The 22,757-nt window shown below is 41.3% G+C and overlaps 1 protein-coding gene across 1 annotated transcript in view; it reads right to left on the reverse strand.

Annotated features, from left to right (window-relative positions):
• The window catches only part of DOCK3 (dedicator of cytokinesis 3), a gene marked incomplete at its 3' end in the record, with an annotated part of 615,312 nt that overhangs the window by 82,904 nt on the left and 509,651 nt on the right, over positions 1-22,757 (reverse strand). The window contains exons 15-23 of the mRNA XM_080804908.1: positions 18,394-18,518; positions 16,584-16,746; positions 15,938-16,044; positions 15,190-15,361; positions 14,727-14,824; positions 9,982-10,065; positions 8,804-8,904; positions 5,279-5,360; positions 951-1,121 (exon numbers count right to left, since the gene is read on the reverse strand). Coding sequence (XP_080661034.1) covers positions 951-1,121; positions 5,279-5,360; positions 8,804-8,904; positions 9,982-10,065; positions 14,727-14,824; positions 15,190-15,361; positions 15,938-16,044; positions 16,584-16,746; positions 18,394-18,518 — 1,103 coding nt within the window. The remainder of the gene's footprint in view (positions 1-950; positions 1,122-5,278; positions 5,361-8,803; positions 8,905-9,981; positions 10,066-14,726; positions 14,825-15,189; positions 15,362-15,937; positions 16,045-16,583; positions 16,747-18,393; positions 18,519-22,757) is intronic.

Consider the following 22,757-nt stretch of genomic DNA (forward strand, 5'->3'; position numbering starts at 1 on the left):
TGGAATGACACTTTTTTTACAGAGACACTTGGAAACCTTGAGGAATTCCCTCTTTTATAAAGTCTAGCTCACAGTTGTTCACCTGTTCTCTGGTCCAAGGGGCTTAAAGCCAGTTGGCATCAAGGGTGACATAGGGTCACGTGGAAAAGAAAAAAATGGAATATTCTAATCTTAAAGGAGATATTTAAACACACATTTGCACTCATGATAGTCCTGGCAGCAACTGAATGAATGGATGGGAGAGTGATCTTTTGAGTAATAATTGGCTTCAAAAAATCAAAGAAATACATCTATTAGATAAAATTCTGACATTTATGTATAAGAGAGAATAACCCCTTTGTGACCGCGGTAATAAACAATATCCTTGATCCTTTCTAGGGTGAGGCTCTCTGGAAAAGGTAACAGATTAACTGACTGGACATTTTTAATATAAAGAAACAAATTTTCTTCCCACATTGGTATTTCTAATAGAACCTGATCTTAATCATTAACCAAAGTTTTCTAGTTGTTTCTGCCCATTTTATTCTTAACTTCTGGAATGGTAAGTATTAATCTAAGGCTTATTTTTTAAAGTTTTTAAAAAATTAAGACAGTAACTAAGAAACAAAATTCTCTATACATTCTGAATATCCCCTTTAAATAAGATGCTCATAAATGACAAATAGTACAGTTTAGCTAAATAAATTTGGCCTAAAGAGGGCTTCTGAGAATAAAGTTGTGCTTCTTCACCATAAAGCCACTGGGCTGTTTTATATTTGGCAGTTGGGGCATAGCTGGCTTTGAAGTAAAAGTAGCATTGTGTTCTATTAGGTATTTCCTTGCAAATCACCCCTCATCCAGTGCACAGGAGTTTGGCAGGGCTTCTTCAACTCCAGAAGCCAGAGGGCAAAGAAACCACCTGCTAAGGCAGACAAGAATCCAGCAGCAAAAATTCCCTGCAGCTTACAGACCTGAGTGAAAAGGAGTGTTTCTGAGTTTCTGCTGTCCAGACTGAGCACAAACCGGATGGACTGGAAAAGTTCTTGGATGCTGGACCGGAACTGTTCCTCTTCCATCCCACAGGTGGCTCGGGAATACAGGATCCTGGATTGCACAATAAACTTGAAAAGGTACTCCAAGGCCTGGAGGTGTGGGAGCAAAAGGGATAGAGAGGTGTTGAAGATGGTCAACAACTAACACAGCAGGGAATAAAGGGCTATGTAGCCGTAAATTCTACCAAAATCAGATGATGGGCAAATTTCAACTGTGGAGACAAGCACTTTTTTTTTTTTTTAAGTTTTTCTCAAAAGTCCAAATGGTCACTGAGCAGCAGCTGTTTTCTTACTGAGACAATCGCCTAATTAATTTGCCACTGTTTTTGTGGTTCTGGAAATGAGGAACCATAGACTGTTATAGGAGCAGCTGAATTCAAGAATATACAGGATCAAAAGAATATTTAGTATCTTTGCATTTGTTTTTTCAGGTCTGGAAATAAAAGGTTTCAAAAACAATGATGTAGTAGCCTCTCTTACATCTGTTCCATGAAGGAAAAGTCTTTAAGGAATCTTCTGTACCTTTGAGATACAGCTAGGCCCTGACATGGTGCCAGCCTTCTCGCTGGGGTCAAGTCTGGAGAAAACTTGCCCCAGGTAGCACAGCCTGAGGGGACCTGACACATCCACTCTCCATCCTCTTCCAATACATGGCACCTTCCATACATAATTTTTGATGAATGTAGGAGATCAAGTTCCCATAAAATGTTTTAGGAGCAGAATCTAATTCTGAGGAGTTACTGCCACTTGGCCCATGCTTATGAGCATAGTAATTATCTTTTAAAAGAACAGACTGAAAATCCAAGCCTATGCTTTCCAATCAAAGAAATGCCACAGATTTCCCAGACACTGGAAAGGCAGAGACACTGGGAAGAAACTTATCCAAGGATGAAACAAATGGAGTTCAGCTACTTCAAATATATAATAGGAAATAATTCTCAAGCTACTTTTCATGACATATGCATGTATCAGAAGGTTTGTTTTGTGGCCCGTATAGAATTCAGTTGGCATTGTAGAATGGCTAGTTCAGAAAAATGCATCTTTCAAGGTTTGCACCAGTAGAAAAAAATCGCAGTGTGTGCCTTCATCAGCATAAATGTTACAGCCTCTGTTCTAGAAGCCTTTTAATGCCTGGTCTGAAAAGAACTGGCAAAATCTGTGCTACGTACTCTAATTTTAAAAAGGAAAATGTTTTCCTCATGACCAGTTTTTTTTTCAGTTTGATACAGCTAACAGAAGAGATGTACTGAATGGCTTGAAACATCTACTACTTCCATAGTGAAAGGCAGAAGCAGACAGCAAAATTGCTTGCACTTCCTGGTCATGAATGGTGGAGCCTAAGAAATTTGTTCAAAATTCAAGGGTCCTCCCAACACTGTGCAGAGACAATGGAAAACATAACTGTGGGTGAAGCATCTGCTCTGTCCAGTTCTACTTAAGTTCATAAACTTGAAAGGAAAAGAGATCCTACAAGTTATTACAACCTTTCTATCACTAAGAAGATCCATCGTGCCTGCTCTTTCCTCTTCATGGTTCCTTGGGGGGACCTGAGGTAGCGAAAAGTGTGCTATCTTTTTAGGACACCTTGCCAAATATCATCCTCAAACCCACCAAAGATACCTTCTACAGGCCATTCACAAGGGAACAAATAAAATAACCAAGTAAGAAAACAAAAGACTCTCTATTTTCATCTTCCTTAGTGGTCAAATTTTCTTCAAAAGGCCATGACTTTGAAAGTGAAAGGAAGAGATGCGATATGGGTGGCAAGATGTATCAAATCAAGAGTAATAAAGAAGAAGGGGTTTCCTGGTCCACACCTGATCACACCAGAATGAGAGCTGCCAGGCCAGGACCATGTGTATCCTGTGAAGGATGAAAAGAGGTTTGGATAGTGACTTACTGGTTTAGTCAAGAGGACTTATCAACTAAAATTTGATGAAGATGGGGAAATGACCTGACAAAACCTTAATACTGAATGCATTATTATGGGATTTCATTCAAATAAGCCTGAAATGATGAGAATAAGTATGAAAGTACCTCAGAAAAGTGCTCCCTCAAAGGGACCTCTTGCTTCTCTCCCCCCAAACCTGATCTTCCCGAAGTACATCTCCCAAAGTAACCAACCCAGCTGATCTAGCCAGAGCCTCAGTTCTTCCTTTCTGTCACCTCCCATCCAATTCAACAGTTGAAATCCCCTGCTTTGGTCACATCAGCCACTATTTTGGTTGCTTGAAAACTCAAGCTTCCCAGGACTTGTTTTTTTTTTTTTAAAAGAGAGGGAGAGAGAGGGAGGGGAAGGGTGGATGGAGAGAGAATCTTAAGCAGGTTCCATGCCCATTGCAGAGCCTGATGTGGGACTCAATCTCACAACTCTGAGGTCATGACCTGAGCTGAAATCAAGAGTTGGAAGTTTAACTGACTGAGCCACCCTGGCACCCCTCCCCCCGCCATGAGGCTTTTAAACATGCTGTTTCCTCTGTCTGGAGTACTTATCCCGCAGCCCTGAACATTAATTTCAGCCCAGAGATCACCTCATCAGAGAGGTTTTCCCTAAAATCTTGATCTGAAGTAAAACTTCCTCTCCAGCCAGTCTATCCTATGATCCTGTTGATTACCTTCATAGTATTCATCAAAGGTTTTTTTTTTTTCACTGACTTTGTATATTTATTCATGTTACATGTTTGCCTGTCTTTCCAAAGAACTTGTATGGAAGTGCTATAAAGGCCTAGCCTTTTCTGCTTGGGCCCCTGCTGAGTCCCCAGTGGCTTCTACAGTGTTTGACCTATGGCAGTTATGAAGCAACATCAAGTGACTGACTGAATGAATGATCCTTAGGAGAAAACAACTTCTTCTGTGATGGCTTCTCCAGTATCCTGAGCAATTAATTTTGAGACTCAAAGAGAATCATTTGAATTTAACTCAACTTTTATCCTCTCAAATATCATATGAGACACCTAACAGGCACTGCGTTAAGAGATGAACAGAACCTGGGCCCTGCCCTCACATCACACTCAGAATCCTGCTCTACACCTGTGCTCCTGCGTGCTTCATTGGGGAAGTTTTCTTCAAGAGGAGAGGCCTGTCTTACTCGACTCGTCTTTGTATCCTAGCACCCACAATAGAGGCTGACTGCTTTGTCGATATGTATTATATGAAGGAGCACAGAAATAACAATTGTGGGCTTTGATTTTTACAGAATGTACAGAGAAGAAGCAGGGGAACACAATCTTATGATTTGATTTTGCCTTTAGTCTGATGACACTTGGGGAAATACCTGTCTCACCTGTCACCCTGTGGACAAGAACAGCAAAAGCACAGGCCCAGTAGTACTCACAGCAGATGATGTGAAATTAAAAGGGGACAGAGAAAAAGCAGAACAACTTTGTTGCCATTCTTCTTTTATTGCTAACTGGAAAGGGTGGGAAAGACATGCTTAAAATCAATTTTAAAAAGAAGTAACACAAGAACACGAAAATGTAGGGGTGGAAAGGGAGAAAGCTTGGACTTGTGAGTTCCCAGAGGATATGGCAGCTTTCTTTAAATAGCTATCTGGAGAACTGTCGAGCAAAAGAGGGATCAACATTCTCATAGATGATTCTCTATAGTAAAAGCAGTACCATGAAAAGCAGTTACCAGAAGTGAAGTTAACTCACAATGAGGATGGTTCCCTGAAAACTGGAGCTGCCTAGAAATGCAAAAGGCTGCCTTATTGTGGAACCTGTCCATGCAGGGGTGCTGCCGTGGAGGGCCCTGGGTTCCTCCAAAGGTCAAGGTTTTAAGATTATCTTCTTCTCAATATATCCATATATAGTGCATTCACACTCAGCTCTTTCCACTTAAAACAGTTCTAAAAAAACACAATGTGTAGGAACCACTGAACAAGGGAAAGTGTTGGGAGATCTTAATTCTAATCACTGCCTCCACCAACACTAGTTTAGAAGGAGATGTGATGCTTTGACCACTGGAAGCAGAGATGGATGCTGTTGGCAACAACCAGACAGGAAGGACGGCCAGGAGCTCCATGCTCATCATCCATCCTTCCGGCCTTAAGAGAACATTATTAGGCATAAAGATCTTCTGGGGCAAAATCAAGGTGAGGAACGGGGACTCACGTGGTCCCAGGCGTTCCTAAAAGCAGGCCAGTGTCCTAGGATGTCTATACTTGTCCTGCATGCTATAAACCATTGCCATTACTGACAAACAGCTGCAGGGTGGTCCCTTTGTGCACAGCGAGCTCAGTACATTACCCGCATGGCTTCCTGAATGTGGTCCTGTCGAATCAGTTCTGCTGAGCAGTCCATGTACCACTTCAAACAGCGGATGAGCTCCCTGGGAAAGAGAACAGTTCCAGAAACCCCACTTTAATTCAAAAGCAATGCCGCTTGAAATGTCTGCAGCCCAGAATTAGCCACACAGGAATAATATGTTGCTGATGAGTCAGAACGGAGCGATGGGTCCATTACAGCTGTGGGATCTCTAGAGCATCTGAGATCAGACAACATACCTCACTCAGACAACATACCTCATCCACAGAGTTGCTGCATTTTAATTAGCAATTATAATCATTCTTTCTCACTCTCCCTGACACACGTTTCTTCTTTGATTATAAGAAAGTTTCCCCAAAGTCCTGGACTTTGCATGCATATTTGTTTTGTCTAAACTTGCTGTGTCTCCAGAATAGACCACAATGACTAGTAAATAGTAGACAGAGATAAAGGTATAAAGTCCGGTGTGCCCCTCCTTGCTCTACCTTTATCTCATATATTTTATTTCCTTAGGACCAAGAAACCTGAGTAAAGGGAGATGATAGATCAGAAGGCCGGTCCCTCATGTGGCAACAGGGCACAGAAGTCAAGTACAGGCCTTCGTCAGGCAGCAGAGTTTATATCTGGGGCCTATAAATTTCTAACTCTGCGTCCTTGGGCAAGTAATTTGATCCCTCTGTGCCATTTTCTTCATTTAAAATGCAGAGAAAACAACAGTACACTTCGAAGTTATTGTGACTACTAATGAGATGATGACATGCTTAAACCACAGCATGGTGCCTGCTCTGCGGAGTTACATCAAAGCGCCAGAGTTCCAGGGACTCCACAGCCTCATCACCCTTGGGTTTTACTTGTATTTCCAAAAACTGTGCTAATTCCATAGAAAAAAGTGATGACTTTTTAAAATTGCTTTAACAGTTTCAGATAACCTCGGTTTTCCATGTTAACTATTTATATCTTTTATCAACTTTTTATTTCTTTAATATTTATTTGTGGGTGCTATATTTACCTATTCACATGTTTCTCATGGAAAAAGCAAGCCTAATTTTTAGTAGCTTTGCCGGTATTTCTTACAAGGAAAAGTATGACACCTGTGTAGTAAACTATGGTTTAAAATGAGAGATCAAAGACCACAGCTAAGACCCCATTCAACCGTGAAAGATTAGGAATAAGGCTTGCTTTTGCCACTTCTAGTCAACATAGTACTGGAAGAACAGTTAGGCAAGAAAAAGCAGTAAAAGGCATTCAAACTGGAAAGGAAGAAACAAAATTATCTTTGTTTGTAGCTGACATGGTCTTACATGTAGAAAAAACTGAAGATTCCACAAAAAAACCTTTGAGAACCAATAAATGCAAAATTTATTCAGCAAAATTGCAGGATATAAAATTAAGACACAAAAGTCATTTGCATTTCCATACACTTATAATGAGTACTTCAAAAAGGAAATCAAGGGAAAAAATCCACTTGTAGTAGCATAAAAAAAGAATAAAATATTTAGGACTAACTTAACCAAAGAGGTGAAAGACTTATACACTTGTACTTAGAAAACTACAAAATGTTGCTGAGAGAAATTAAAGAAGATATTAATAAATGGAAAGACACTCATGTTCATTGATTGAAAGACTAAAACTATTAAGATGCCAACACTACCCAAAGTGATCTACAGATTCAATGCAATCTCTTATCAAAATCCCAACAACATTTTTTGCAGAAATAGAAAAATTCATTTTGAAGTTCATATGGAATCTCAAGGGTCCCCAAATAGCCAAAGAAATCTCGAAAAAGAAGAAAAAAGTTAGAGGACTCACACTTCCTGATTTCAGAACTTACTACAAAACTACAATAACCAAAATAGCATGGTACTGGCATAAAGACAGACATACACATCAATAGAATAACAGAGCCCAGAAATAAATCAACGCAGAGATGGTCAAATGATTTTAAACAAGGGTGCCAAGACCATTCAATGGGGACAGGATAGTCTTTTCTTTTTTTTTTAAATTAATTTATTTATTTAAATAAACATATAATGTATTTTTATCCCCAGGGGTACAGGTCTGTGAATCATCAGGTTTACACCTTTCACAGCACTCATCAGGATAGTCTTTTCAATAATTATATTAGGAAAACTAGATATCTATGTGCAAAAGAATGAAGTTGGATTCTTACATTACACAATAAACAAAAATTAACTCAAAATGCATCAAAGACCTAAGTGTAAGAGCTAAAACTATAAATTAAACTTGAAGACAAAAACGGGGGAAAAGTTCTATGACACTGGATTTAGCAATGATTTCTTTGATATGTCATGTCATCAAAAGCACAGGAAACAAAAGAAAAAATAGATATGCTGGACTACATCAAAACTGAAAACCTCTGTACATTAAAAGACCAATCAACAGAAAGAAAGATGATGGGAGAAAATATTTGTAAATTGTGTATCTGACAAGGTGTTAATATCTAGATTATATGAAGAATTCCTACAGCTCAACAATAAAAAATGAAGCAACCTGTTTAAAAAATGGGCAAAGGACTTGAATACATTTTTCTCCAAAGAAGATATACAAATGGTCAATAAATACATGAAGAGATGCTCAGCATCATTAATAATTAGGGAAATGCAAATCAAAACCACAATGAGATACCACTTCACACCAATTAAGTATGATTACTATAAAACCCCCACTCCTCCCAGAAAAACACAACAGAAAATAACAAGTCTTGGCTTGAGGACAAGGAGAAACTGAAGTCCTTGAACACTGTTGGTGGGAATGTAAAATGGTGCAGCTGCTGTGGAAAACAGTATGGTGATTCCTCAAAAAACTAAAAATAGAACTACCTTATGAACCAGTAATCCCACTTCTAGGTATATGTCAAAAAGAATAGAAAGCGGGATCTTAAAGAGATATTTGTATCCCCATGTTCATAGCAGCATTATTCACAATGACTAAAAGGCGAGAACAACCCACGTATTCATCAACCAGTAAACAAAACATGGTATATATGTATAATGGAACATTATTCAGCCTTTAAAAGGAAGGAAATTTTGACACATGTTACAATGTGGATGAACCCTGAAGACATTATGGTAAGTGAACTAAGCCAGACACAAATAGACAAGTATTACATGATTCAATTGACAGAAGGTATGTAGAACAAACAAATTCAGAGACAGAAAGTATAGCAGTGGTTGCCTAGGGGCAGTGGCGGGGGGAGGGGTGTTGGGAGTTAATATTTACTGGATACAGAATTTCAGTTTTGCAAGCTGAAAAAGTTCTGGAGATGGATGGTGACGACGGCTGTACAACAATGTGAATATACTCAATGCTACTGAGCTCTACACTTAAAAATAGGTATTTTAAACTCTATGTATTTTACCACAATTAGGAAAAAAATTAAGTAAAAAAAAAAAGTCAGCTGACTGAATGGTGGTTGTCACTGAGATTTTTTTAAGCTTGTCTTTCTATTCAAACCAAGTCCTAATAATGGTGCCAAATAGAACTTACTTGTATGCCAGAGCTCCAGCAAAGTGTTTCTGGATGTATGTGTCCATTACAGGCCGGAAGTGGAAATACTTGATGTCTCTGAGCAGGTTGATGATGAATACCTGGAGAAGATGGAGTGTACCAGGGTTCACTGGAGGCCCTGGACTTACCTCCAGCAGAAAACAGAACTCTTGCTTCTTTAAGGAATGACAAACTGTCAGTGTTTGCTCTAATGTTCCCCATGGGCAGAGAATGGAAGATTTCTATTCTGGGTCTATTTCTGTCCTGTCTGCTCTATTCCTATAGGCCCCAGCCTCTGAATTCAGACTTGGGGCTCATCTGTCTGTGCCAGTGTTAATCTGAGTTTTCACAGTAATGCTAGGTGGGGTAATATAGATTAGGAGAAAGCAAAACAATACCCGTGCATGGTGGCATAAATACAAAGCTGTCTCAGAAAACTTAGAAAACAGAAGAAAAAAAAAGATTATTCTCTGAGCCACCTCAGCCTATGAAAAGCTGTGCCCTTCAGAAATGGGGCTGGCTGGACAGGAGATCAAGGAAGAAGAAAAGCCAAAGGGGCAAACTATGCACATGTCATTTTAACTCCTGCCTCTGCTCCTCATCTGTTAGGTAGACTTACAGTATGAGGTTCCCCTTGAATGTATGGCACTCCTATGGGGCAGGATCTATTAAGCTAAATGCACTGAATGTTCAAGCCACTGTCCATTCTCACTAAGCAGCTGTTGGAGATTCCAGTTCCCAAACAACTGCACACAGGGACAGAGTGTGATGCTCAGACCAGCATGGGTGAGGACTCTCTGCTCTTCCTGGTGGTTATATCCTACTGTGCAGGTGAAAGTACAGGCCACCTAGTTTCCTATATTCATCTTTGAGCATATTGGTGGTGTGTAGGTCTCTACTTCAGGGGCTAGGCAACTCGACTACAGTGATGAGACTGAGTACCAGAACTACAAAGTTGAGGCCTGGACCTGATCAGGCTGAATTATTCAAATTTGATGTTGGGATCTCTCTGATAAGTTGGTTGGCTGGTCTTCCTTGGGTCACTCCTCAGCCCCTTTTCTACTGGAAACACCTGTACCTTGTATTGACTCATTCTAATAAACTGCTTCCCTTGGATTTTGGAAAACATGTGACAGAAATTACTAACAAAAAAGGAAGTCAGGAAGGGTGAGACTTACCAAAGACTGAAACACCAACAGGCCATATTTCTCTGTATTATCATCCAAAATCACAAAGAGTGTATCTAAGATGTCTTGCAGAAACTGTAACATAAAAATCAGAGGGCTCATGTCTTAGGACCTTGTACACATGTCAAACTTCCATACACCAGTGACTTTAATCTCCCAATAAACAATCTCAAAAATCTAAGATCTCAAACCTTACTTAAAAATAATCGAATATTTCACCTCCACCCAACTAAGGGATAACTAGGTGAACTCAGGGTGTTTATGTACAGCCCAAAGGGTCCTGAGAGAGACTTGGAAAGGCTTTTTCTCTTGGGTGAGTGCTAAACTTCTAAGGAAAGAAGGACACAGGACACCCATGTTGAATTTTAACTTTGAAGTAATGAAAATCTAAGTAGTTCTGATGCCAAATTTATTTTAAGAAAAAGAATCCACTTTCCCAGAACCCCAAAAAGTGCTGTAGTCCCCTTACTCTCTGCTGTGGCTTAACTATAAAGGACACTTGAATGAGGATATGGCAGGCTAGGCTCTATCTACAGAAACCATGTTTTGGTCTAGAAATCAGTATGCTGGGAGAAGAGAGAAAGCTCCTGCTGACGGCTATCAGGGAGGGTAAAAGATCTGGAAGTACCATTTTGTTTTTGTTTTTTGTTTCTAAGATGCAAAATCTAAGGGAGAAGATGATAAATACTCATGGATACCAGCAATCTTTAAAAATCAAATTTAACATTCTGTTGGTCAAAAGGCAACTGAATGACACAAAGTTTACAGTTTATTTCCTAGCAATGTCTGAAGTTGCAGGCATGGATGGGAGTGTTGATGGGCAGTATTGGTCACAGGCTGAAGATTATTGGTGCTAGGTGATAGGTACTCATAGGGTTCTTTCCACTATTTTACTTTTGTGTACATTTGAAATATTCTAATAAAAAGTAAAAAAAATTAATTCTAGCAGATTCTTTTCACACTCTCCTCTGGTGGCTTGAGATCAATTATTGATACCAAAACGAGATATGTTGATAGGATATTTTCTTATCTGGAATACAACTCAGGTTGAAAAAGATTGCATTCTTAAAATGTCTATACTGCCTAGAGCAATCTATACTTTTAATGCCATTCCGATCAAAATTCCACTGGTATTTTTCAAAGAGCTGGAGCAAATAATCCTAAAATTTGTATGGAATCAGAAGAGACCCCGTATTGCTAAGGAAATGTTGAAAAAGAAAAACAAAACTGGCGGCATCACGTTACCTGATTTCAAGCTTTACTACAAAGCTGTGATCACCAAGACAGCATGGTACTGGCATAAAAACAGATACATAGACCAGTGGAACAGAGTAGAGAGCCCAGATATGGACCCTCAACTCTACGGTCAAATAATCTACAACGCAGGAAAAAATATACAGTGAGAAAAAGAGAGTCTCTTCAATAAATGGTGCTGGGAAAATTGGACAGTTATATGTAGAAGAATGAAACTCGACCATACTCTTACACTGTACACAAAGATAAACTCAAAATGGATAAAAGACCTCAACGTGAGACAGAAATCCATCAGAATCCTAGAGGAGAACATAGGCAGTAACCTCTTCGATATCAGCCACAACAACTTCTTTCAAGATATGTCTCCAAAGGCAAAGGAAACAAAAGCAAAAATGAACTTTTGGGACTTCATCAAGATCAAAAGCTTCTGCACAGCAAAGGAAACAGTCAACAAAACAAAGAGGCAACCCACAGAATGGGAGAAGGTATTTGCAAATGACAGTACAGACAAAAGGTTGATATCCAGGATCTATAAAGAACTCCTCAAACTCAACACACACAAAACGGACAATCATATTAAAAAATGGGCAGAAGATATGAACAGACACTTCTCCAATGAAGACATACAAATGGCTACCAGACACATGAAAAAATGTTCATCATCACTAGCCATCAGGGAGATTCAAATCAAAACCACATTGAGATACCACCTTACACCAGTGAGAATGGCCAAAATTAGCAAGACAGGAAACAACGTGTGTTGGAGAGGATGTGGAGAAAGGGGAACCCTCTTCCACTGTTGGTGAGAATGCAAGTTGGTGCAGCCACTTTGGAGAACAGTGTGGAGATTCCTCAAGAAATGAAAAATAGAGCTTCCCTATGACCCTGCAATTGCACTCCTGGGTGTTTACCCCGAAGATACAGATGGAGTGAAAAGAAGGGCCATCTGTACCCCAATGTCTATAGCAGCAATGGCCACGGTCGCCAAACTGTGGAAAGAACCAAGATGCCCTTCAACGGACGATTGGATAAGGAAGATATGGTCCATATACACTATGGAGTATTATGCCTCCATCAGAAAGGATGAATACCCAACTTTTGTAGCAACATGGACGGGACTGGAAGTGATTATGCTGAGTGAAATAAGTCAAACAGAGAGAGTCAAGTATCATATGATTTCACTTATTTGTGGAGCATAACAAATAACATGGAGGACATGGGGAGATGGAGAGGAGAAGGGAGTTGAGGGAAATTGGAAGGGGAGGTGAACCATGAGAGACTGTGGACTCTGAAAAACAGCCTGAGGGTTTTGAAGGGGCGGGGGGGTGGGAGGTTGGGGGAGCCAGGTGGTGGGTATTAGGGAGGGCACAGATTGCATGGAGCACTGGGTGTGGTGAAAAAACAATGAATACTGTTACGCTGAAAAGAAATAAAAAATTAGGGGCACCTGGGTGGCTCAGTGGGTTAAAGCCTCTGCTTTCGGCTCGGGTTATGATCCCGGGGTCCTGGGATCAAGCCTTGCATCGGGCTCTCTGCTCAGCAGGGAGCCTGTTTCCCCCTCTCTCTCTGCCTGCCTCTCTGTCTACTTGTGATCTCTGTCTGTCAAATAAATAAACAAAATCTTTAAAAAAAGAAGAAATAAAAAATAAAAAAATATATATATAAATTAAAAAAACAAAAAAAACCCAATGAATACTGTTATGCTGAAAAGAAATTAAAAAAAAGATATATACAGATAGTTTTAAAGAAGAACTCTGATTATAAGAATGAAAAATAAAAAGGAAATTTGGAAAAATAAATATATGCCTTAAGCCTAAAAAAAAAAGAAAAAGATTACAGATTTTAAAAATACCTTTCTGTTTACTAATTGATATTTTTTAATACGTTTAGAAGGAAAAAAGTGCCCTGAGAATAAACTGATCTTCAGTTTCAAAAACTAGTATTAGCAGGGGTGCCTGGGTGGCTCAGTTGATTCAGTGCCCAACTCTTAATTTTAGCTCAGGTCATAATTTCAGGGTCATGATCTGAGGGTCTCGATCTCAGGGTCCTGAGATTGAGCCCATATCGGGCTGTGCTGGGCGTGGAGTCTGCCAAAGATTGTCTTTCTCCCTGCCTCCTACCTAAACAAAACAAAGCAAAGCATGGAGCACTGGGTATGGTGCATAAACAATGAATCTTGGAACACTGAAAAAATAAAATTAAATTTTAAAAAAGCAAAGCAAAACAAAACTAGTATTAACTTAAGAGTTCTTTTTAAAAAGATTAATTGATGAAAACAAAATTCAGACTGACTTCATGAAAATACATGGAGGTATACAGACTTCAAAACTGTTTCTTGTTCGAAGACACCGTGTATGTTACTGAGTCAATGGTGCTGAAAAAGTATCTACAGGGTTATCTGTGCTCATTGATTTGGTTTTATGATGATAGAACTAAGAAAGCTCATTGAAGGACAGCTGCCTTCTTGAAATTTAGTCTCTATCCTACAGTCCACTGGTCCTGCTGATCGTCAAAGGCAACTCCACTGTCCTCAGCAGAGTTCAGTCCACTGTGCAGAATCCACCTGGGGGGCTTACACCATCAGGGAGTACCTGCGGGTTTTCCTGAGCTAAAACCAGGTGGGCAAACACTCCACACAATGCAGAGAAGCCCTGCGGAAGATAACGGGGGACTGGTAGTGTTGTTATCAGTCTGCTCAGGCCATTAGATGGGAAATGTCACAAAGGTACCTAGAGAAAGCAGTTCAGACAGGGAGTGGGGAAGGGTCCTTAGTATGGACTCTAAGTGAGAGATGGGGCAAAAGCAGCAGCTCTAAGTTAATGGAGAGTATTTAGAATTCTTCTAGATAAGCAAGCCAGTAGAGCCAGAAAAGCCTCAGGCTAGATTTGTGGTTAAAGGGTTACAAATAAGGAAAATGAGAAAGAGATCTAAGGAAGGGAGAGGAGGCAGCACAAGGCACTGGGTATGTTTCTGAGACAGATGCCTTGACCATTGCCCTCTCATTATTGTTGTTTTTCCTAGGAAGAAAAACAATCAGAAAATAGGATTTATGACTTAAATATAGTTTCTAAAAGGTAAGAAGCCAGATGTGATACCTCCTTTAAAAGGAGAAGCTAACAGGGATGCCTAGGTGGCTCAGTAGTTAAGTGTCTGCCTTCGGCTCAGGTCATGATCCTGGGGCCCTGGGATCAGGCCCCACATGGGGCTCCCTGCTCAGTGGGAAGCCTGCTTCTTCCTCTCCCACTGCCACTGCTGTGTTCCCTCTCTCACTGTGTGTCTCTCTCTGTCAAATAAATAAAATTCTAAGGAAAAAAAAAGATAAGTTAACAACAAAAAAAGATAAAAGAAGAACTTTATTTCTACTCATCTAGTTATATTTCAAGACATGATCTCAGTGGGGTACCAGTAGAAATCAAGGAGATGTAAGGACTTCTGCCCAGATTCTTGGTCAGGCAGCATGTATGAATTTCTGGAAGCCGTACCTTAACAATTTCTTCCCCACTGACATGCCGCAGCCGCCCTAGGATGTCCATGATCCGGTCTGGAAAAGCCTTCCATTTCAGGAGAGCCAGGAGGTCCACTAGAAAAGCAAGTGCAAAAGATGGTGAACACTGGCTATGCCAAGGACAAGCAAAGCCCAGACCCTCCCTGCCCAGTGGAAACTGGAGGAAGAGAAATAGCCACAAGCATTACAACAGCCTCTTTAGTGCCCACAAGACCAAAGACACATCTGTGAAATCCGGAGGCGTACTCTGGAGCTGCTGAAACCATGGCAAACCTTACAGGCTGCTATTGCCAAGTGGTTCCTCCAATTTCAGGTGAAAAGAATGCCCTCATTGTGGCATGAAAAAGCAACAAATTCCTGTCTCCCTTAACATGCATCAGCAACATGAAACCAGCAACTGAGGACAGGGAGGGCAGCCCCCTGCAGACCCTCTTGCCTACCATTCTGGGTGAGTTTGGTGGAGGAGAGCTGTGTGGAGATGAAGAAAGACTCTTTGGTGCTGCGCTGGAAGATGAGGCTGGAGGGGATGTTGGGGCAGCCATTGTAGTCCTCTTTGCAGCAGGGCAAGCCCAGGTACAGAGCATGGTTGTTAAACGTGCTATTCTCATCGCACTGTAGGCAAAGGTAGAGAATACAGAATGTTTCCCGAACCACGCCACGTGTAAAAAGCAGGCCGCAGGAGATTTTTTGATGTTGATGTTTGCTCTCATCTTCCTGAGGTTAGATCTTGGACCTCAGGTTCTCTTAGAAGACTGCTTTCTGACTGGAAACTCCCCAGCATGGCTCACATGCCTTTTAAAGAGAACATGTTGGGGCAGGTGGCCTCCACCTGGTGTGCAGACAACTCTGGGGGGCAGCGGAACTGTGACAGCTGACAGAACCATGATCTCAAATGGCAGGTGTCTGAACACACTAGCCAAGCCACAATACCACAGAGGAGTTGGTAACAGACATCCATTACTTGTGAAGTGGGAGTTGGGAAGCAAAGTGCCTGCTGGCATCACTTGTGAGAGGAAGGCTCCTATAGATAGAAGACAAAAGCCTGCCCACAGCTGTCCTGCTGTCAGCCACCAGTGCACTACCCTGGATCCTTCAGCCTGCCCACTGAAAACCACCTAACTGAGAACCATGTGTGAGAGCGGTCTCAGGAGTGTGAGGGTTTAGATGAGAGACAGACAGGCTCCATACCTTGTACACGTAGAGCTCATGGATGTCATCTGAGAGAGTGGTGCCATCATCCCGCATCAGGGGTGAGAATGCAAAGCCAAAGAGTTTCTTTTCCCCTTTGTCCTTTGCTGCAACCAGAGCTAGGTGTTAGTTGTTTTTGCCCCTCACTTTGCTTTTTTAACAGAAATTCCCCTTATGCTTATCACCTATATTCTTTACTTCTTCATCCCTTGCTTTCATTAATTAGGTAGTTACCTGACTGTAGGAATGATGAGAAATGTACTGGACCAGGTTTCCATTTATATCCCAAGGTACACGGGCTACCTAGACTCAAATAGAAACTAGACTGCTGGTCTTGATAAACCAGAGGCTCTTTAAGAAGCAGTTTAATATGCAGAAAGGAAACACCCAAAGGGGAATGACACTGGTAATTATCTGGTGTCTGGGTCAGACCCTAAGAAGGGCCAGCACCAGACCTCATGGTTTGAGTCACTGTCTAAAGAACAGCCTCTAATGACATCCCATCCTTGAGTACCCACTGATTCAGAACTCCTCATTTTTCTTGCCCCAATAACAAGAACCCTCTGAGTTCCCTTTCTGAGGAAAGACTTCTGAGACAATAGGACGTTCATATCCTCCAAGGAATGTGGAGAGAATTCTCACTCACTGGAACAGTGTCTGAACTCGAAGCGCAGGTGGGAGCCCCGGAACCGGTCGATGGGGATGGGCAATTTGATAATCTCTCCCCATCGAGGACTATTACTGTGGTAGAGGACAAAGGAGTGGTAGGAGCTCCTGTTTGGCTCTCCTGAACCCAAGCTTATGCAATCCTGAAAGAGAGAAGCATAATAAAGTGTCATCTTCCTGGAGGAAGTCCCTGGATGGCTCTGTGGCACTAGGATATTTTCTCCTTTGCGTGGGTCCTATTTTCCCACCAGGCCGAATCTACAAGATGAGAAAATTCATTTGACTTAAATTCAAAACTTTTGGAGACAACTGTTTAGATGGCATAAAGAATCCACAGTCACTAATGCTCCTTCTTTTCCTTGGGGCAGAAGAAACCACACACACTGCTTAATAAACTGGAGGGAAGCTGAACAGTGTATCTGAATCAAAAAGATAAACTCTTCATCCTCATTCAGAAAGGAAACAGTGAACTCCATAGGAGAAGTCAACTGTCCATGACACTTTACCTGATCAGAAAATTAATTAATTTATAAACTGGAGAGAGCTTGCTTTCTAACCTTCCTTCCAAGGTTGCCCTTGGATGACTGTCCTAGATAAGGAAGAACCAGATTTACCTTGACCCCATTTCCAAATATTGCCATGAAGCTGTAGTCCCAACTTCCTGGAAGACAGGAAGTTTCAGGTAATACAATCAGGAGCAGCTCCCTATCTGCACAAAGGTACTGTCAGTAGCTAACAGCTCTGCTGACCTTGGTGTTATCCATGCAAACAATGGACATGCCTTAGTCCTTGAGGTAGGTTTTTAAAATTATTTATTTTTTTTTAGTAAAATCTCTACACTCAATGTGAAGCTCAAACTCAAGACTGTGAGATCAACAGTCACTTGTTGTTCCAACTGAGCCAGCCAGGTGCCACCCTCCTTCTTTTTAAAGTTAATTTATTTTCTTGAGGTGGGTTTTTAAAATGTAATACAAATCACTGTTTCTACCACCAAATAAACATTCTCCTCTATTTCCTTCTAGCTTTAGGAGATGGTTTTGACTAATTTTACTTTTTTCATTCCATAAAATGTGGATGATCATTCCTGTTCTGCCTGCTTCACAAGGCTATTGTCAACATACAGGAGCGAGGTCTGTAAAAGAATGATTTGCCTTCTATCAAGTGCTATGCAGACGAGGCCTTGTTATTTGCCAGGGACTTCATCATGACATGACTGGGGAAAACTGACGTACTGACAGTGGAAAAACAGCACTCCAGGTCTTCATTTCGAATGAGGAGTGACAGAAGACATACTTCCATCTTTATACTGGCATTGGCTGGAAATAATCTTTTAGAGCCTGACTCTGCTGTTTCTTGTCACATAACTTGGTACCAGCAAGTGAGTGCCTAAGTCCCACCCTTGACCAAAGAGCAAGTGCAGCTTTATTAGCTTAAGGAACAAGAAGAGTGGGACCTAATAACAGTTACCAAAGGTAGGCAGCTTGATGCTAGACAGAATGGCAGAAAAAGTAACATATAGGACAGAACTAGAGGGAATAGGTCTAAATTGGAGCAGGAAGGATTGAGGTCAGACACTAGGAAGCATTTCTAAACAGGCTGTATGACACTGGAAGTCATCATCAAAGCATACTGCAGGGTTTCCTTGAAGAAAAGAAAAGGCAGAGAAGAATGTACATGCAGTCATTTGAGTGAGGTCTGCCTGAGGAGAATGGATCTCTGGATAAAGTCCATAGAATCACAAAAATTATTTCAGGATTAGCCTCCATTCCAAACTGACTGGCAAATCTTACCTTCAGTATTTCTCCATCTGCGTAAAGTACATACATGGTCACTTCAATATTCTTTTGTACACTCTTTCCCCCTCTCTCGAAATCCCCCTTCTCCAAGGTTAGGTACAGGTCATTGCGGATATCGCCTATGGGGAAAGAAATGCCATGTCTTCATGACCACAGAAGCCACACTACCCCATTTGTATGGAGGACCAGGCTAGCGTTTGGGTCCTCCAGGGTTCAGGTGGGTGCTCGGGCATTGCAAGCTTGGTTAATAATGGTGGACATCTACCCATATCAGTGCAGCGGTACTAGGTTGGTTAGTCATGTGTTCTCTAAGTCTGAATTCTAAAGCTGTTCACACCTTGTCCAGGGTGGGAAAATGTGGGGCAGAGAATCTTCTCTCATATTATAGGTGACTGCTCAGTCTCTTTACCCTCCAGGAGAATAGCCGAAATCTGAGCCTTCCAAAGGGGAAAATTTTTAGAATCAACAGGAATAATACTTAGTTTTATCATGTCTATGCCTTAACTACTAATCCCTTCTCCTTTCCCTCCAAAAAAAAAAAAAAGGTAATTTCCTTTTTCTTTTTTAGGTTTTCTTTTTTCAACTCTTAACCCTTCTGAGTCTTTACAGAGGATGCACTACTTTTTCCTTCTGGAGGCTTAGTTCCAAATCCCATCCCTTCCTTGAGTGCCAGACGGAGGTCACTGGACTGTCATTTTTTCTTCTTTGTGTGGCATGTGCTCTGGGAGCAGATGACTCTTCAGAATCACAGGGGCTAAAAGCACAGGGTTGAGGGGACAATTTGTTGCGCTCTTACTGCTTCCCTGTGCTCTGACTCCCACCCACTTTGCCAATATCTGCTGCTGGAGACTGGGCTGAAGAAGCTCAAACTGCAAGCTGAAATGACCTAAGGAATGACCACATCTGCCTTTTTTAGGGGAGTGGGATTGTCTGTTCGTGTATAAGGGGAACTCATTTGGGCTGCTCTAATTTTGTAACATGACCAGTTTTATTCATACATTCTAAAGAAGGGATTTTGACTTTCAGAAAAAAAAAATAGTAAAGTCTCAGGGGAAAACATCTTCAAAGGAAAGTGGCAAAGGAAAACACACAAGACCAAAGTGAAGACGTGTTAGCAGCCTGAAGAATTCAATTGAGAGGTGATGGAATGATTAACTTGCAAAACAAGCCAATTCAGAATATTCTTTCTACCTCAGTTCTTAGCAAAACTGGCCCATCTGAAAGTTCCTTTCTTGGAATCACAATAAACAAGCAGGCATTGTTTCTGGTTGGCAAGTGAGCTCTCTAGTTTGGTCAGATACATGATGATGGCTCTTTTTCTGCACAGGCCACCTCTCTGATTGTGGAAGTGTCTTAGTGTCCCTTATGCATGAAACATGGTAGACCAGGACTGGCATATACCTGGATTTTGAGGTCTTCATGAGCAGACCTTCTATTCTTCAGGTCGTCTTACTATACCAGGAATGCAGCCATGGCTATTTGGTTGCATAATGAAGCTCTTAAAATACTTCCACTCAAGTGGGGGGAAGAGCAGCCTGTAAGAAGCAATTACTTATTCTCTGACAGCCCAGAGAACTTTCTCTAATGTGCGAAAAACATCCTGTTCCCCAAATAGCCCTGAGGCTACCATGAAGGAAAAGGAAAATTCGTTCTGAAAATCACATACAAATGTAACTGCTGGCAAGGCAGGACAGTCTAGGGGGTGTCTATCCCTGCAGTTCACACAGACTTCTCTCCCGGGTGAGGAGAGCCTCTACTTGGAATTTTCATGAGTCTGGCTTGAATCTGCCTCCTTCCTCCTTTGGACATCTCTGCTTGGGCCTTCCCAGCATATCATGAAAATAGTACTCAGAGGTGCAGGTAGGGTAGGAAAGGAAAGCAGAAGGGAAACTCAAATCCACAAATTTGCTACTATGGGCAGGAGATGAATAAAATCAGTCCCCTGAAGTAAAATTCAAAATTAAATGGGAACTTTCCTATAGATAATTGCTATCATAACGGGATAAATGAGAGGTGGTTACACCTTGAATTTCTAACAATAGAAACAGACATTTTAGAGCCTTCTTTTGATAAAAGTCTTTTAGTTACACATTAGCTTTTCTATGGAATTTAAATAGTTATTAAATTTCTAGGCTGATTTGGCATAAAGTGAATAGAGAATTTTAATGTCTAATTTAAAGAACAGGTACTTTTTAAACTACTACTCTGGTTTAAACCAGCACTCTCTAGAAATCATTTAAGATAATCCACATGACATGTAAAAGCAGATACTGGCTACCAGCAATAGTATTCTAGCTTGTACAAACATTTTAAATTTCTGTGACTCCATACAAAAGTTAGCCCTAAATAAATGTGTCATTCAAATGAAACATTTAAATGTTTCCTAGCAATATATGATATAGAATACTCATACAAAAGTGGGAGATTGATAATGGCAGAATTTGGTCTGTGATGATTTCATAAAGTGAGCCCACGGTTTCTGAGCTGTAACTCCAGGGCATTGTAAATCAAAATGCCAATTTCAAATGGAAGAACTGAGCTGGATATTCCTACAGCTTTCATTCTTTTTAAATTTTCTATTTAAACAGTTTAAAAATTTTTAAAAATTTCTATTTAAACAGCCTTTAGTGATATCTTGCTGAGAAAATTTATCAAAACAAGTAAACATGCCCTCTGAGTTACAGACTGAAGCAGCTTGATTTCATCAGATCTTTCACCGCTCTTTATTTGGAGAACAGACTTGCCTAAGACCAGGGCTATTCTCAGCAGAATGGATATTAGGCTGCTTTATGGGTTCAATTTTGCAAATTATGGCCTCAATTTCAAGAACTGCGATAGTTAATGTTACTGGGGCCCTCTTATCAAAAGCTCTCTGGGGGATCATTTAAATAGAGCTCTCTACTAATTCTCCTGGAACTAGGAGAAAACCTAAGAAGCAGCCAATGTTAAAGGCCCCCAGGATTTAATGACCCAGTCCTGCCTTAAAGATAGCCTCCCAGGTTCCTTGCTCTTCAGCTGTCCCTGTTACATGTTATATGTTCACAAAGCCCACCAGGGGAATCATGCGTTTGGGTTAAGGCACTGTCTCCGGGAGGTTCCTGTAAACTTCAGGACCAATTGCAAGGAAATAGCTCCAGGAGAGGTTTGAGGATAGGCATACTACAACGAGGATGGGAAAGAGAAGGCCTGAGCAATGGTTTATGAGGTTAGTTTGCAGACCACTGTTTGGCTGGCTATATTCTAATCACCTGGGGAGCTTATTAAAACTAGATTTCTAGCATCTACCCTGTGAGATTGTGGTTGTTCTTGGGCGGGGTTTGAGTACATACATTAAACAAACAATCAACAGGTGATTCTGATGCTTTCCAGGGTTTAATGCTAGGGGACCACACCATGGGGTTTGCTGGGAAGATGATGAAATCTGGCTGGGTGTGGGGGCTAGGCAGCACAGATGAATGCTGAGAGGGTTCTGGGAAGGAGAGGCTTCTCTGTGGGGTGTGGGAGTGGGTATTATTGAGGGCGGCCCTGCCTCCCTTTGTTACATGAACTCGGCTTCCTGAGGTTAGCAGGGCACCTCACAGCATCAGCAATGCCTTATATCTCTGAGCGCTTAACGCTCAGCTGACATGCACCAGAGTTTCTGGAGTGGAAAGATGTAATGAATGAGGTTGAACTTGTAGGACGGCCTCCGAAAATATTGTCTCTGTCCTTTTCACAGTCTGCCAGAGTAGCCAATGCCAGCTGTTGGTAGAGCTGAGTGCCATGAGACTAGGGACTTAAGAGGAAGCAGAGGTCAGCAAACTTTATCTGGAAGAAGCCAGATAGTTCCTATTTTAGGCTCTGTGTTTCACACAGGTCTCTGTTACACGTCCTTTGTTTTTGCAACCCTTTTAAAATGTGAAAAACTATTCTTTGCTGGAAGATGGTACAAAAATAAGCTGCTGGCTAGATTTGGCCCAGGGACTAGAGTTTCTGGATACCTGGTTTGGAGTGGTTAGGTGTCAAGAACAGCTTCACTACACCACGATGACACATCAAAAATCTAAATTCTTGTAAGTCCACATAAGCAACTGCTGGGAAGGAGCCAGGTAATGTACCTGAGACCATCTTATTACCTCAGGGATTGGCCTGAAACACTCTGGGGTCTTTACGGTAAGTGAGAGGTCTTAGAAGGAAACTGTTTTTCAGCTACCAGAAATCTTAGGGGGCTGGGAGCACTGTGACAGAGAACTGCCTACCACAGTGGCCAGGTGCGACCCTCTGAAGTCTTGCATCCTAGTATGACACCAGAGAAGCACAACCCATAGAGTGTTTGCACCTCTCTTCTGAGAGCAGACTTGGCCGGTTTCAGAAGTTCT

This window comes from Martes martes (assembly GCF_963455335.1).
Source record: "Martes martes genome assembly, chromosome: 1".
NCBI lineage: Eukaryota > Metazoa > Chordata > Mammalia > Carnivora > Mustelidae > Martes > Martes martes.